This window comes from Lathyrus oleraceus, chromosome 7 (assembly GCF_024323335.1).
Source record: "Lathyrus oleraceus cultivar Zhongwan6 chromosome 7, CAAS_Psat_ZW6_1.0, whole genome shotgun sequence".
Taxonomy (NCBI): domain Eukaryota; kingdom Viridiplantae; phylum Streptophyta; class Magnoliopsida; order Fabales; family Fabaceae; genus Lathyrus; species Lathyrus oleraceus.
This window is the reverse complement of record NC_066585.1, coordinates 259,186,575-259,204,422: the sequence shown is the minus strand read 5'-3', so window position 1 is coordinate 259,204,422 and position 17,848 is coordinate 259,186,575. Positions and strand designations below refer to the sequence as shown.

The window sequence follows — 17,848 nt, the reverse complement described above, 5'->3', positions numbered from 1 at the left end:
AGGCATAAGGTGCGATACCTTATCGAGCCCGTTTCTCTTAATCCCACCTGCGTTCCCTGTGTGTGTGTGTGATGTTTAGCAACCTTTTCTTTATTCTAGGACGTGGATCCCTAGGAGTACCTAGGACGTGAGGGGTGCTAATACCTTCCCCTCGCGTAATCGACTCCCGAACCCATTCTCTTGGTCGCGAGACCATGTCTTTTCCAGGTTTCTCTGAGCGTTTCCTTTCCCTATCTTGGGATAAATAACGTTTAGTGGCGGCTCTGTGTGTGTTTTATTCTCGAGCCTCGCCGGTTGTTTTTTCGCAGGATGCGACACCATGTACAGACGACTTGCTTCGGCAGTCAAACCCATTGGTTGAGCCCACTTGATTGGTTATAGTGTGTGCTTTGTGAATATTTGGTTGACATGGTTGTTTGAAATGCTTGTATGATGCCTGTATGCTTGTATGCTTGCTTTCTTCCTGGATAGGAGTAGCTTGCAGTTGTGCAAGTAGGTAGAAACCTGAACGTAGGGTAACGATGCATGACAACACTAGGCTCGAGTACAGCTCCCTGGTAGTGTGTCTTCCCTCGGTTTCTGGCTAGTTTTTCTTTCCCTTGAGGGGGAACTACATCGCCCTGATCCTTGTTCCAGACGAGGTATGTAGGCAGGAGGTCGAGCGAGACCTCTCCGGGCACTTTTTTTTCTTTTTGTGTGTGTTTACCTGTTATCTGATTGTGTGCTTGGTTCGGATGCTGACGTAAGTCCAGTGATTGGCAGTCGGGCTCCACGTTTGCCCTTTTGGGTGTGTTTTGGTTCGGATGCTGACGTAATTCCATCGAGTGGTTGTCGGGCTCCATGTTTGCCATCTGTTTGTGCGTTTTGTGTTGTTTGGCGTGCGTAAGCCGAACTACAGTGGCTCTGATTCTCGTTCCAAACGAGATATGTAGGCACAGGACGCGATGTCCTATCGAGCTCCTTTCTCTTAACCCCACCTGCGTTCCCCGTGTGTGTGTGATGTTTTAGCAACCTTTTCTTTTTTTAGAACGTGGATCCCGTCGAGTACGACGGACGTGAGGGGTGCTAATACCTTCCCCTTGCGTAACCGACTCCCTTACCCTTTCTCTTTGGTCGCGAGACCATTTCCTTTCCAGGTTTCTCTGAGCGTTTCCTTTCCCTATCTTGGGATAAATAACGCGCAGTGGCGGCTCTGTGTTTTGTTTTTTATTTGAGTCCCGCCGGTTGTTTTTTTTTTCGCGGATGCGACAGTAATGAATGTCCTTCCTGTCAAATTTTATTATCTCCTTACCCAGTAACTGGTAGTGGATAATATATTTATGCTCCTCTTGTGTTGAAGATTGTTTCTTCCCCAATTTAGTTGAGCGTGTATTTCCTTAGTGAAATCAATGTTCCTGCTCGGTTCGAATATTTCAGTTTTATTCTGATTTATCTGTTTCCCCTGCAGATATCCTTTTCTCTCCGGCTGAGTCTTTCCATTTTCATGGAATTCCTCGTATCCCCTAGCAGTTTTTGTTGGTGTAAACCCTAGAGGCCAATATTTTTTGTACTTGTATCGAATTATTTATTAATAATAAAATGCTTTTTCTTTATTATGTTTATTTAATAAAGTCCCTAGAATAGCTAGTCCTTTTAATGTATCAAGTGTGACTTAATCCTGAGATCACATTAAACATAAGGACATTATTCTTAAAGTATCTGTAGTCGAGATTTATTGTGAAGTGGGATAACATTAAAGCATTAAGACTATTATGTATATAGGCTGATGATCACATCTCATGGATCACGGATAAGAAGTTATCAAGTCTTAAACATAGGTATGAATATTAAGAGTAATATTTATACTGGATTGACCCGCTATGAGAATACTATATAGAATGTTATGTAAAGTGTCATAAGTTATTCTCATGGTGATAATGGTGTATACCACCCTTCGACTTAAAACCACTATGGACCCTAGATGTAGAGTCGAGTGCCTTATTACTGATCAAACATTGTCCGTAACTGGATGACCATAAAGACAGTTGATGGGTACTCCACGAAGCATGTTGATGGACATTAGTGACCTAGATGGAATTTTCCCATCCTGCGTAACAGGATAAATGTCTATGGGCCCAATATTGAACTGGACAAGGATGACACGGTCTATGCCTTGTGTTCAATATAGACATAAGGGCAAAAGGATAGTTGTACACATAAGTATTATCACAAAAGAATTTGTCAGATCACATGACATTTTCGTGTCTTGGGTAGCAGTGATGTGTTGCTAGATACGCTCACTGTTTATTATGTTAAATACGTGATTTAATATAATTTCCAATGCCGTGAAAACCTACAGGGTCACACACAAAAGGACGGATTGATGAGAGATAGAGTAACTAAGGAACACCGTAAGGTACGGTGAACTTAAGTGAATTGTAGAACATCGTAAGGTACGACGTACTTAAGTAGAATACGAAATATGGTAAGGTACCACACGCTTAAGTGATTTTGGCATACTATAAGATATGGGCCACATACACTTAAGTGGGCTTTTTAGCTTGCAGCCCATACAAGTGGTTCTATAAATAGAACCCTTGTGCAGAAGCATTTGTGTAGTTGCAATTCTGTTTCTCTCTCTCTCACTCAAAGCCTTCATTCGTAGTAGCTAACACTGAGATTGAAGGAATCCGTTCATGTGGACTGAGTAGAGGTGTTGTCATCATTCAACATCCGTGATCGCTCCGTAGATCTGCATCAAAGGTTACAATCGCCACAAGAGGTAAAGATTCTATCACTAATCATGCCCATTCGTAAGGATCACTAAAGGAGAAATTTTTAAATTTCGCAGCGTTTTGGATCACCCTTCTCCTTCAGTTTTTAAGTCGTAGCCTGGCTTACGCATAACCCTTTATCCCCAAGAGTCTCTGTCTCCCCAGTGAGTTTTCCTTACGGAATGCATTACGCTTTTGCGGACTTTCGGTCTCCCTAAATTCTTTTCCTTTGTGGCAATATTTCCCCACAAAGAGTTTATTTTTAGCATTCATATCATATGCATCATGAGGTCTCTTAGGGACCAAAATTTATTTCTATATATTGTTATTTAAGCCCATTCTATTGAGTCGATATGACGATTTTAAACATCGCCTCCTCAGTTAGAATGTCCTTAAATAGGGGTAGCTGTAAGACCCCAATTTTGACCCTAAGATTCCTCATGTTATCTCATCATATGCGTTAACATTGGGATCATACCTTGGCATCCTCCTTACCCCTCATCCATTGCCCGACCTCAAATAGTTGTGACTTCTACATAAGTCCAATTACGATTTCTTAACATAGTGCTATATTTGTGACATAAAAGGCATAGCATTCTAGTAAGTGAGATTGTAAGTCTCCCCTCTTTCATGGTATTGTGTGGAAACTTAGCCTTTTTTCCTTCCTTTGGAAGATGTCTTGGTTCAAGGATCCATGCTTGTGATAAGTGGGTTGAGTGTTCTCCAAAGAATGACTTAAACAAAAACAAAACAAAAGCAATACTAACTTCTAATAAACTAACAACTAACATTTAATTTCAAGTCATTTACTTGTAATGCACTTTAATTTTTAAGCTTTATTCATTTGCCACTATTCATACCATTCAAGTTGTTTATTTTAATGTCATTTTCACTTTGCTCATTTGGGCCATATTTTGTGATACATTGTGTTTGTATATACTTGTTTTTTGTGTGGTCTTTTGACCTTAATGTACATAATAAGAACAAAAACCCTAAAAAACATTTTGTGTGGACTGTTGGTTTGATATGAGACTATTGGACTTAGAATTAGGCAACATTCCCTATGCAAAGGACTTGGTCAATGCCAACTTTCATGAAACCAAGTGCTTGTGAAGTAAACATTCATTTGATACAATATTGAAGATCTATTTGAGTTCATCTGCAACATGATCATGGTGAAGCTGTTATTTTGAACCTGTGTCTTATGCCATCTTTGAAGTCATCTGATACATGGGAAATCTTGAAGGAGATCATGGAGTTGCTAAGCCTTGATGTGGCTATCTTTACTTGATGCCTTGCTCTTCATCTTGCTATTTGTGTATTGATATTGCTTGATTCTAAAGTCCAAGGGAAATTTAGGGTTTCTATATGACATTCTTGTCTATTGGATTGCAACCCATTGGTCAGATCTTTTCAACTCTCAACTTTTAAATTTATGCTTAGGATTAGTCTCTTCATCTCTTCCCCACTTCTTTAATTTCAAAATCTCTCCCTCCTTTTAAAATCTTCTTTGCTTGTGTTTGTTTTCTAAACTTTGACCATATTGCAAATTAGAAACTTTGGCCTTATGCCATTGCATTTTCAAACTCTTTTCTTAAATAAACTTGTAAATAAACTTAACTATACTTGACTTAAAATTCCAAAGGCCAAAAATAACTAACACTCATTCAAATCATTTTAGGCCTTTTGTGCCTTTGTTGGACTTAAAATTTTTGTTAAAAGCAATGCACTCACTTTGAAATTGATACCACGAACTACAAGGTTTTGATCCCTCATTTTATGTTGGTACGTAGGCACAAGTTCGAAGGTCTTGTCAAACACAAAAATATAATTAATTAATTCTTTTCTCATCCCCTCATTCTATTTATTGCAAACATCATTTGTACAAAAACACATATGCGCACAAGAAAGGGCTCCCTAGGAGTACCTAGGACACTTTGGGTGCTAAAACCTTCCCTCTATGTAACCAACCCCCTTACCCGTAATCTATGGCATTTTATTAGTTTTGATTTGAAAACTTCTTATCTTTTGGGTTTTGTTCGTACTTTTTCCTTTTCCCTTGGAAACAATAAAAGCGCGGTGACGACTCTGGTTTTATTGACGTCTAGCTTATCCATAGCTTGATGGTCATGAATTTACCACTACATCATCCTCGGAACCCAAGTTGACTAACTCAATCTGCCCATCGAATGGCTGAAGGGTTTTTTCCTCGTGCTTAAGTAGACGAGACAAATCATCAGATACTTCTTCATCACTTTCATCCTCGACCTAAACACAGAGAACTCAAAGTCTGGCGAAGAGGTAGGATCATTGTATTCAATGGGTTTAGAAACCAACCTGCATAATGATTTGATATTTTGATTTTAGAGAAGTGAATTGTGACCAAATATTATGCAGATGGACAAATTATTATTCATTTATGTTTTTTGTGATTACCATTTTTTTAGAAAAAAGCAAAAACTAAAAATAAAACTTCATAGATGTGGATGAATAGAATTATATTTTATTGATGATCAAATTTGAAAATGCCCAAACAATGTTCACTTCTCCCTTAGGCATAGGAGAAGGATTTTCAAAAACAAATAAAAGAAATTACTTAGATCGATGCACAATAATAGGAATATCAACAGCAATCCAATTGTTACAAGCCTTTCCATGCGTCACAAAATTGGTGCAGTCTTCATCTTCATCACCCTCGATAACAGCAGTTAAGTGTTGTTCATTACCATGAATGAACCCTCCGCTACAGAAACTGGGTTGCACATCTTCAGCTCTAAACATAGATGAACCTCGTTGGAATCCCAAACCGACTCTGCTCTTGTTGTCGGTGACCTCTATCATCCGGCCCCACTGATCAGAAATACCGTCTTCAACAACCTTCTACGCATCTTTGAATGAGGACATGGGTGCCCCAACTCTCTTTTCCTCAGCAATAGATAAGGCTTGGAACGGAGTTCCAACCTCATCCTCAGCTTCTACATAATAGAAAGACGACAGGTGGCTTACCAACAAAGCCTTCTCCCCGCCAATAATGACCAGCTTTCCATTTTTGACAAACTTCAATTTCTGATGCAATGTGGATGTAACAGCTCCTGCCTCATGTATCCATGGCCTTCCTAGCAGGAAGCTATACGCCAGGTGGATATCCATTACTTGGAAAGTAACTTGGAAATCACTCGGACCTATCTTCATAGGAAGGTCCACTTCTCCTATCACAGTCTTACGAGAACCATCAAATGCCTTGACGATCACGCCACTATATCTCATAAGATTGTTCTAACACCTTTTGTAGTGCTTCTCTGTGCGCTTTAGAGTTCATGAGCAGAGACAACACCAAAATTTTGGAAGGACTTTGGAGCAACTGCTCCACCATATTGAATTCACTTTTCTTAATCAAACGCAGTGCCTCATCATCATCGTTAGGCTTCAAACCGCTGGATTCACCAGACTGACACTTCGGAGCGCTAACTGGATCTACTGCTGGCACTTCCGCCTTCTTACTAACAGATACATCGTCCACATTCTTAGGGAACACCGGCCCAAAGACTCGACCACTACAAGTTACCTTAGTAACATCAACTATGCTCACAACAGAACTGGTCGTAGGTAAAGGAACCTCTTGACCATTCTCTAACATGGTAGCATTGTACTAGTACGAGCCAGCCTTATCGGATGCATACGGGATGGGGGCCGCTAACCGTATAACCAACAACGATATTGATCTGTTGCTGACACTGTTACTATTGCTACTGTCAAATTTAATCACCACTCTCTCTGGTATCTTAAATACTGGAACAATAACATTCACATCGTCATTCACATGACGGGACTCGAGAATCTGAATCATACCTTCATCCATCAACCTCTGGATGTCTCTCTCACAACCATACAACCTCTAGGATTGACACTGCAAATTGCACAACCATCATGATCATGCTTACAATCACTTACCAAACAGATATCCTTGCGCATCGTCACCAAGGACCTTCTGATAAAGCGAACATCAAATACCTTGAACTCCCTAGGACAACCATCCACTATATTGACAGAAGGGTTACCATGAGCAGGTAATGGATTAGCTTTGACATTTGGCGCACGGTCCTCAAAGGACATCATCCCACTTTTTACCAACTTTTGGACTTCATACTTCAGGGGGTAATAATTCTCAATATCATGACCGGTTTATACCACCATGGAAGTGGTTCAGGAATCTGAGGCAAATTTCTTGGTCGCAAAAGGTTCTTGAGAACCAATGATGGATACGGTTCAACATAAGTCATAAGAATCGGGTCAAAAGAGACCTTCTTCCTCTCAAAATTTTATGGTTGTTGATGATTGTTGATATTGTTGTTGTTGTAGGTGTTTGTTCGTTATGGCGGCAGTTGTTGACATTGTTGTTGAATTGGTGTTGATTGATTGTTAGAAAATACCGGAATCACAGATGATACTTGATGATGGTGTTGACAGGGTGGTTGACTTCTTCTTACATGAGGCCTCCTCTGCCTCCCAACAGATACTACATTGGTCTCGTTCTCTTTCTTCTTGGAAAACCCACTGCCATATTTCTTGCTGGATGAAACTTCCTCTCTAGATAATCGTCCCTCTCAGACACCTTCTTCTAGTCGCATCCCCATGTTTACCATCTCGGTAAAATCACTGGGGGCACTGACAATCATGCGCTATAATAAAATGAGCTCAGGGTCTTGAGGAAAATCTTAGTCATCTCATTTTCTTCCAAAGGAGGGGTAATCTGAGTGGCAAGCTCTCTCCATCGCTAAGCATATTCTTTAAACGTCTCCTTATCCTTCTGAGACAATGATCTCAACTAGTCCCTATCCGGCGCCATATCCACATTGTATTTGTATTGCTTCACAAATTCTTCACCCAAATCAATGAACGTGCAGACACTCGCACCATCCAAACCCATGTACCACCTCAGAACGGCACCAGTCAGATTGTCTTGGAAATAGTGAATCAGTAACTGATCATTATCAGTTTGCGTCGACATCTTTCTAGCATACATGACGAGATGACTGAGTGGACAGGTATTCCCCTTATACTTTTCAAAGTCAGGGACTTTGAACTTCATCGATATTTTCACATTAGGAACCAAGCAAAGTTCCGTAGCACTCTTACCGAACAGATCTTTTCCCCTCAGGGTCTTCAACTCCTTTCGTAACTCAAGGAATTGGTCTTTCATTTCATCCATCTTATCATAAACATCTGGACCCTCAGACGGCTCAGAGTGATAGATGGTGTCCTCAACACGGGGTAAAGTGTGAACAACCGGTGGTGGCACATACATGACCGGGCTAGATGCCAGCATGGAAGCAAAGTTAGGTGCAAAACCCTTATGCACAAAGTTGGGCAGCATTCCCCACGGGATTCGGCAGGCATGGCAAATGCAAAGTGAGCAGCAGTGGCAGGCATGGTAGAGGTAGCAACCTCTAAAATGACAGTCCTCTGAGGAGTATGAGTTGCAGGTTGTCGCACCCCAAAATTTGACTTTGGCTTTGTTGACCACATCTTGATTAATCTCGTTGTCTCGTATTCATCTCAATTTCTTAAACTTCGCGTGACAACTGGTTTGATTAGGTTTTGTGTGTTTTCGTTGCTTACCGTGTTGTATTTCGTTGTTTTAGCAAAACCTGGCCGATATCGTTGCCTCGTATTTATCTCGCTTATCTCTGTTGTGCGTGGCATCGCTTCGATTAGGTTTTGTGCGTTTTTATCTATTTAATTGTTTGTTTGTCGGTATTTTGACTGTATTTCGAATATATTAGAGTTTTCGTATTGTCCGATTATTTGTGATTGTGTTTGTCAGTGTTTTCGTGATGTCGTGTTGATTTTATTATTGCCTAGGGATGTTTATTTAATTACGTGTTGTGCCGTGTGATTTAATCGAGTCTGTTTGAGTCATGTTGTTGATTTTACTGGCTTACCGGTTTACTGGTTTATTGGTTTTATCAATTTGTCTGTTTTGCTGTGCAAATTGTCATCGTTTTTATCGCGTTCGTGTCGCTCGATTTTATCGTATTTTAATCGTGTGCCGTTTAATTTTATTTGTGCTTAATATTAATTGTGTTTAGTTGTTAATTAGTTTATTTAATTAGGATTAATATTATATTAGTTTATTATTATTATTATTATTATTATTATATAATATATAAATATATATTATTAATTTATGTTAGATATTTTTTACGTTTCTTATTGTTTAAGTAATCTAAATATATATTATTAATTTATGTTAGATATTTTTTAGGTTTCTTATTGTTTAAGTAATCTAAATATATATTATTAATTTATGTTAGATATTTTTTAGGTTTCTTATTGTTTAAGTAATCTAAATATATATTATTAATTTATGTTAGATATTTTTTAGGTTTCTTATTGTTTAAGTAATCTAAATATATATTTATTAATTTATGTTAGATATTTTTTAGGTTTCTTATTGTTTAAGTAATCTAAATATATATATATATAGATGTGGTTAGTAAGAAAAAGGAGGAGGAGGATCAGTAAGGAAAAAACGTGTGGTGAGAGAAACAGAGAATTGAAAAGAAATATTTTTCCAAAAGCATTACCGTATTTCACTTGTTCTTCATTTTCGGTAACCCAAAATCGTCCCGATTATTCACCGAAACACAAAACCGATTTCATATCTTTGAAGTTCGTCGAGTCCAGGTCACAAATATCCAAGGTTCATTTCATTCCGGCGTCGTTTCACCGATCAAAAGCGACGTTGAAGTCAGGTACTCACGAAGGCAGCCAGCACTGCGTCGGTAACGGTTTCCAGCTTTCGGTCGATCATTTGGACGATCAGAAGTTCATCCTCTTCACACAAGGTAATATTCTTCACTTATCTCTGAAATCGGCAAAGTTCCGGCTTGCCGACATGTGTTTTAATATATTATTTATCTAAATATATATATATATATATATATATATATATATATATATATATATATATATATATATATATATATATATATATATATATATATATATATATATTACTTTTGTTTACTAAATATTGTTTATCTTTTATTATTATTTTGCATATATGTTTTATTTAAATGTTAGTTAAATTAATTATTTGTTTAAATGTTTATTTTAATTAAATGTTTATTTATATCAAATGTTTATTTTGTCTAAAGTAAATGTTTATATTGTTTCTTATATTTGTTTATGTTGTTACTAACCGTTTCGTTTCAGTTTCAGCTCAATTAACTCCACTAACTATTCGTAATACTAACTATTCATAGCTAACTGTGTTGTAATAATTTATTTTCTCGCATTTTTTATTTTCTGTATTGTGTGTTTAATCGTATTGTTCACGTTTTATGTTAAAAAATCGAAAAATCCAAAAAAGAGAAACCCGATGCGATTCCAACGGTCGCCGTTTAAGAAACCCTTTTCACACACTCACAAGCTTACTCTTGGGCTTCCTTATAATGAGCCCATTTATTTATTGTTTCAGGGTTTAGGCTCATTCAAATCTTTTGCCAGCTTTGGCTTTTCAGTTTAAAAACATTTTCAAAAGGACGTGTCAGTCTCGAAGCCTCCCGCCTAGGTCGAGCAAGAGATGGCAAGACACGCCAATCTAAAATCAACAAAACAGACTTTCCCCTTTTCTTTTGGGAGAACTACGTGGATTCTGATTTCTCCATTGCGCCTTGGAGATACGTAGGCATGAAGTCTACGACTTTATCGAGTCCAAAAACAATAAAATCAAGTTCTTTTCTCCTCTCCCCAATCAAACGATCAAAGCGAAAAAAGCAAAGCATTCACATAAACATAAGCAAAAAGGTTCCTGTGGAGTACCACAGATGTAGAGGGTGCTAATACCTTCCCTTTGCGTAACCAACCCCCGAACCCGTAACTCTAAAGGGATTTATCGTTATTTTTCCCTTCCTCTTTTTGGATAAAATAAAAGACGGTGGCGACTCTTGCATTTAAAATATTTTTCAAACTGGTTAAGTTCAATCAATACTTAATCTCGTGAAAAATCACGCCGCGACAGAATGGCGACTCTGCTGGGGATACAATGCTTAAACTTATTTGAGGGTTTAGCCTATCTTTGCTTGTTTATATGTTTGCTTTGTAAATATTTGCTAAATTATATTGTTTGTAATGTTTGTTATTTTGGGTTTTGGGGGATACTTGTGATAAATCCTATACCCGGATTTGGGGCACATTTGAGATAGGATGGATGATAATTCAGGTTGACTTGATAGGAGACAATCCTTACCGAGTTGACTTGAGCCTTTGTCCGCTTGGTGGAGGCCTCTTTGAGGGTAATAGTGCTAAAACAAGTCATTTGTGAGGCATTGTTGCTTTCGACGGGCCCGTGAAGCCAAGGACCTTAGTTTACCTTTACCCCATCTTGGCCTTACTTAGGATGTGATGCAGTGACCACTTTGGACCAAAAGTCTGGTTTGGTTGATACGCGATATCACACTCAAGCGAGATTCTTTTGAGAATAATATTGGAAAGCGAGCAGTTGCTTAACCCGGTATTATCCAAAGAAGGATCCATAACCTTGGGAACTTTTAGAACCCGTTTGGCAGGTGAACCTTAGAACTTATCTTGGGGCGTTGTCCTAAACTCCATGCTGGTGATGAACTTTGAGCCTTGTATTGTTTGACCATGTTTGTGTTTGTTGCATTCATGCATGACATGCATTCATTCCCATCATTTCAACCTTTTTCCAAGGAACTTAAAGTGAGGATTGCAAATATTGCAGGAAACATGGATTTTGGACAGAGAAGTGTGAAAAAGTACAATCTCATCAATCCAAAGATAGATGAACTAAAGAAACTGGTTTCTTCGATCGCAGATCCTATTGGTTTCAGAGACAGATATGGGGCACTTATATCTTTATTGACACTTAGGATGGAAGAAGGGTTATTGCAGACATTAGTACAGTTCTATGATCCAGTCTATCACTGTTTCACATTCCCAGACTATCAACTCATGCCTACATTGGAAGAGTATGCCCAATTGCTTCACATCCCAGTTGCTGATACAGTACCTTTCTCTGGTTCAGAAAAGTTACCCGAGCACAGTTCTCTTGCAAAAGTGTTGTACATGAAGAAGTCAGAATTCAAGAATAACTTCACCACCAAAGGAGGACTTCCAGGTTTCACTGCCAAGTTCTTAATGGGGAAGGTTTCTTATTTTGCCAGTCAAGGTTGTGATATTATTGTGGAGCATCTGTTCGCCTTGTTGATCTACGGTTTGTTACTATTTCCTAATATTGAAGGTTTTGTGGATTCATATGCTATACGCATCTTCCTAAGTGGTAATCCTGTTCCAACTTTGCTCGGAGACACCTATCATTCCATCCATTACCGTACTTTGAAAGGAGGAGGAACCATAGTCTGCTGTATACCGTTACTCTACAAATGGTTTGTCTCTCATCTTCCTAAGTCAGCTACTTTTTGGGATCGCAAGTCAGGACTTCAGTGGTCACAGAGGATTATGTCTCTTACCCAGTCAGATATTGCATGGTATAGTAGAGTTTTAGACGATGTGAAGATCATTGATAGTTGCGGGGAGTTCCCCAATGTGCCCCTCATGGGCACAAAGGGAATCATTTCTTATAATCCAGTACTTGCTAGGAGACAACTCGGTTACCCTATGAAGGACAAGCCTCCTAACATTCTTTTAGAAGGTATTTTCTTGAGGGATAACGAGGAGGACCCTACCATGAAAGAGAGAGTAGTAAGAGCTTGGCATCGTGTTTGTCGCAAAGGGAGACTTGAGTTGGGTAAGAAAGATTGTACCTCCTATGAGCCGTACCTCCAGTGGATCAGAGCCAGAGCTATACAGTTGAAAATGCCATACCCACATCATGATCCTATCAAACCCGCTCCGTTGAAGACCCCCTACCTTCCGCTAGATGACGAAGAAGAACTCCAAGCCACCTTGGAGAGGGTCAAGAAAGAGAGAGACGCTTGGAAGGATAAGGCCCAGGTGCTCGAAATGGAAAATGAAAAACTTCAGAGACAGTTAAAGGAGCAGAGTGGAGAAGATCGTGCAGGTAAACGTCCAAGGGTGCAAGAGGATTTATTTTCCTCAGGCACAACAGATTACTCCCAGATTCCACAGTCCTCAGGTGCATGGAAAGGTCTTGTAGACAGTTTGGTGAAGGAGAAAGCTTTTATGCAGAAGGCCTATGAAGAAAGAATTGAGAGACTTGAAGGACAACTCCTACTTGTTTATGCTCGTCCTGATGACACATGTCCTTAAATGGTTTTCTTGGTTGTATTTTGGGTTGATAACTTTGTTTTGTTATCAAAAATGTTTGCAATTCTATCTTTTCCTTCACTTAGAGTTCCTTGGAAAATCATTCATTTTGCATATCCATGCATCACGTGCATACAGGTTGTCTGTCTTAGTCCAATCTTCTAACAGTTGCTTCCCGCCACAAGATCCATTTCAAGCTGACGCATAATTACAACACAAGAGCCAACTACAAACGAAGAATGGAGATAACAGATAACGAGAACCGAGAATTAAAGCTCAGGTTGCCGAAGCACAAGATGCACAGATCCAGGCGCAAGCACAGGCATCAGAGATGCGCAACCAAATGTTAACCGCCCGTCTACAAGCAGAGGAAGCCCAGGCTAGGGCTCAAGTTCATAATTCAGGACAGACTTCGGCACAGAATCAACCTCAAATTCAGAATCAGACAACAGCAGCACCCGTCACTACAGTCATCACTTCAGAAATCAACGATGTCCCAGTCACTTCTGTTACCATCACAGCATCCCGTCCTTGGGAAATACCCAGGGATCTTAATCAAGATAGATATCAACAAGAGTTCGTTCCACCAAATGCTCCTGTCTTCACTAATGTGCCTCCCGTTGTTCACTATACTCCTCACCTAGGAGAACCTGTCTATCACGGCCCTACCCCAAGTGAGGATCCTGGTCTCAATGATAGAATGGATGAATTCCAGGATCAGTTTGTGGAATTACAAAAAGAGATAAAAGCTCTTCGAGGGAAAGACAGAATGGCGACTGGAGTAGTTATGAAGAACTGGACCGCAGTTGACATCCCACATTGTGTCCACATATCAAAGTAATTAAGCTTTTCAGTTTTCAAAAACTTCCGCTTTAGCCCAAAGCGCGAAGCATTAATTTTGTAAAATGGGCACTTTTGTCAAAAACGTACTATCCATGAAAAAGATCTTTTGTGTTCCTATACACTTGTGTCCTTTTATCTTTTCAGCTTTTTCGGAAAATGGTAACACAAAAAAACCTTAAAAAGAACACATTTTTGCATGGCATGGTCAGTCCTCTAAAAACAATTGTTTGTACAGGTTACTTAAACCCGTTGAACACAATGACATCATGCCCTCTCCCAACTTTGAACATTCTGTATTCGAAGCTGAAGAGGAAGAGTGGGATGAGATTCCAGAAGAGGTCGCCCGCCAGCTTGAAAATGAAGAAGACACTATTCAGCCATACAAGGAGCCTTGGAAACAGTCAACTTGGGTTCGGAAGAAAATGTGAAAGAAGTCAAAATTGGAGCATTGTTATCCCCACAGGTCAAGGAGCAATTGATCAGCCTGTTGAAAGAGTATGTAGATGTGTTTGCTTGGTCTTATCAAGATATGCCTGGTCTCGACACTGACATCGTAGAGCACAAGCTACCTTTGAAGCCAGAATGTCCACCGGTCAAACAGAAATTAAGAAGAACACATCCAGATATGGCCGTCAAAATTAAAGAAGAAGTTCTGAAGCAAATAGATGCTGGTTTTCTTGCCACTTCAGTGTATCCAGAGTGGATAGCAAATATTGTGCCAGTTCCTAAGAAGGACGGGAAGGTACGAATGTGTGTCGACTATCGTGACTTAAATAGAGCAAGCCCAAAGGATGATTTCCCCCTGCCTCACATTGACATGTTGGTAGACAATACAGCAAAGTTTGACATATTCTCCTTCATGGACGGATTCTCCGGGTATAACCAGATCAAAATGGCTCCCGAAGACATGGAAAAAACTACATTCATAACACCATGGGGAACATTCTGTTATCAAGTGATGTCGTTTGGGTTGAAGAACGCAGGTGCTACTTACCAGCGAGCCATGACAACGCTCTTTCACGACATGATGCACAAAGAGATTGAGGTTTATGTGGATGACATGATCGCGAAGTCTCGTTCAGAAGAAGGTCACTTAGTAGATCTATTGAAGCTGTTTCAACGATTGAGGAAGTTCCGTCTTCGCCTCAATCCGAACAAATGCACATTTGGCGTCAGGTCAGGTAAACTCTTGGGCTTCATTGTCAGCCAAAAAGGCATTGAAGTTGATCCAGATAAAGTAAAAGCTATCCAAGAGATGCCCGCACCAAAAACAGAAAGGCAAGTGAGAGGTTTTCTAGGACGATTGAATTACATATCCCGGTTTATTTCTCACATGACTGCCACTTGTGAACCTATCTTCAAATTGCTGAGAAAGAGTCAGAATTGTGTTTGGACAGAGGATTGTCAGAAAGCATTTGACAGTATCAAAGAGTACCTCATGGAGCCTCCTATCTTGTTACCACCTGTTGCTGGAAGACCGTTGGTTATGTATTTGACAGTGCTTGAGAATTCTATGGGCTGTATTCTGGGTCAACAAGACGAAACTGGAAAGAAAGAGCATGCCATTTACTACTTAAGCAAGAAATTTACTGACTGTGAATCACGATACTCCTTACTCGAGAAGACATGTTGTGCATTGGCTTGGGCTGCTAAGAGATTGAGGCAGTATATGTTAAGTCACACCACTTGGTTGATATCCAAAATGGATCCAATCAAGTACATTTTTGAGAAGCCTGCACTCACTGGTAAGATTGCCAGATGGCAGATGCTGTTATCAGAATACGACATTGAGTATCATACCCAGAAAGCTATCAAGAGCAGTGTGTTGGCTGAGTACCTTGCTCACCAACCCGTTGAAGATCACGATGATAATGAGGATGAGTTTCCTGATGAAGATGTCATGTTCCTAAAATCCAGAGATTGTAAAGAGCCACTTCCTGAAGAAGGACCTGAACCAGATTCTCAATGGGGTTTAGTATTTGATGGAGCTTCCAACGTTTATGGACATGGAGTAGGTGCAGTCATTATCACTCCAGAAGGTTCTCATATTCCTTTCACGGCAAGAATTTGCTTTGAATGTACAAACAACATTGCTGAATATGAAGCCTGTATCATGGGTCTTGAAGAAGCCATTGACCTCCGCATCAAAAATCTTACTGTTTATGGTGACTCAGCGTTAGTTATCAATCAGATCAAAGGAGAATGGGAAACACGCCACCCTGGCTTGATCCCATACAAAGACTATGCAAGAAGATTGTTGACTTTCTTCACCAAGGTTGAATTGCATCACATTCCTCGGGATGAGAATCATATGGCGGATGCTCTAGCTACGTTGTCTTCAATGTATCAAGTGGGTTTTCCAAACGAAGTACCCAGAATTGTGATCAAGCGACTTGATAGACCAGCACATGTGTTTACAGCTGAGGCCAGTTTTGATGATAAACCATGGTACCACGATATCAAGCATTTCCTTCAGACTCAGGAGTATCCTCTTGGAGCAACAGAAAAAGATAAAAAGACTTTGAGAAGATTGTCAGGCAGTTTCTTCCTTAATCAGAATGTGCTCTATAAGAGGAATTATGACATGGTCTTACTCAGATGTGTTGACAAAAAGGAAGCAGAAATGTTGATGAAAGAAGTTCACGAAGGGTCCTTTGGTACTCATGCAAACGGCCACTCTATGTCAAGAAAGATGTTGAGAGCTGGTTACTACTGGTTGACCATGGAATCAGATTGCTGCAAATTTGTAAAGAAGTGTCACAAATGTCAGATCTACGCTGATAAGGTTCATGTACCACCAACCTTTTTGAATGTGATTTCTGCTCCTTGGCCATTCTCAATGTGGGGCATTGACATGATCGGTATGATTGAACCCAAAGCTTCCAACGGACACCGTTTCATTCTCGTGGCAATTGATTACTTCACCAAATGGGTGGAAGCAGCTTCGTATGCAAAGGTGACAAAGCAAGTGGTGGTCAGATTCATCAAAAATAATCTCATTTGCCGATATGGCATTCCAAACAAGATCATCACTGACAATGGCTCCAATCTGAACAACAAAATGATGGATGAATTATGTGAAAGTTTCAGGATCGAGCATCACAACTCTTCTCCTTACCGTCCCAAGATGAATGGGGCAGTTGAAGCTGCAAATAAGAATATCAAGAAGATCATTCAAAAGATGGTTGTTACCTACAAAGATTGGCATGAAATGCTGCCTTTTGCACTACACGGATATAGAACATCAGTCCGTACTTCAACTGGGGCAACCCCATTTTCACTTGTATACGGTATGGAAGTTGTGTTACCGATAGAGGTTGAAATTCCATCAATGAGGATACTAATGGAAACTCAGTTGTCAGAGGCTGAATGGTGTCAAAGCAGATACGATCAGTTGAATTTGATTGAAGAAAAAAGAATGACTGCCTTGTGCCATGGACAGTTATATCAAAAGAGAATGAAGCAGGCATTTGATAGGAAGGTTAAGCCGAGAGAATTCAAAGAGGGTGACCTTGTGCTCAAGAAGATGATACTATTTCACAATGATTCTAGGGGCAAGTGGACTCCTAACTATGAAGGACCCTATGTTGTCAAGAAAGCCTTCTCAGGCGGTGCTTTAATTCTTACAAACATGGATGGTGAAGAGCTTCCACGTCCCGTGAATACAGATGCAGTCAAGAAATACTTCGCCTAAAAAATGAAAAGAACAGCTCGCTAAGTTGAAAACCCGAAAGGGCGGCTTAGGCAAAAATGAGCGTCTCGGTGGACTGAAAACCTGAAAGGGCGGTCCAGGCAAAAATTAGAGACATAAAAAACAAAGAGAATATTATCCCGGTAGATTGAAAACTCGAAAGGGCAATCTAGGCAAAAGTTAGGGATTTCAGGCAAGTAACTGCATAACAAAGATAAGATCATTGAAGTATCAGAATATTTTCAACAGTTCTCCAACTTTCTCAAGGCTGCAATACAGGTCAAAAGTGGAAGAGAGAATGATGTCA

At 39.8% G+C, this 17,848-nt stretch overlaps 1 protein-coding gene across 1 annotated transcript; it reads left to right on the top strand.

Annotated features, from left to right (window-relative positions):
- Positions 1-14,598: 14,598 nt before the first annotated feature.
- On the top strand, positions 14,599-17,532 carry LOC127105254 (uncharacterized; the record flags this gene model as incomplete). Its single annotated transcript, XM_051042425.1, has 1 exon — positions 14,599-17,532. A coding segment is annotated over exon 1 (2,934 nt), but the record flags the coding sequence as incomplete, so codon positions are not given.
- Positions 17,533-17,848: the final 316 nt, after the last annotated feature.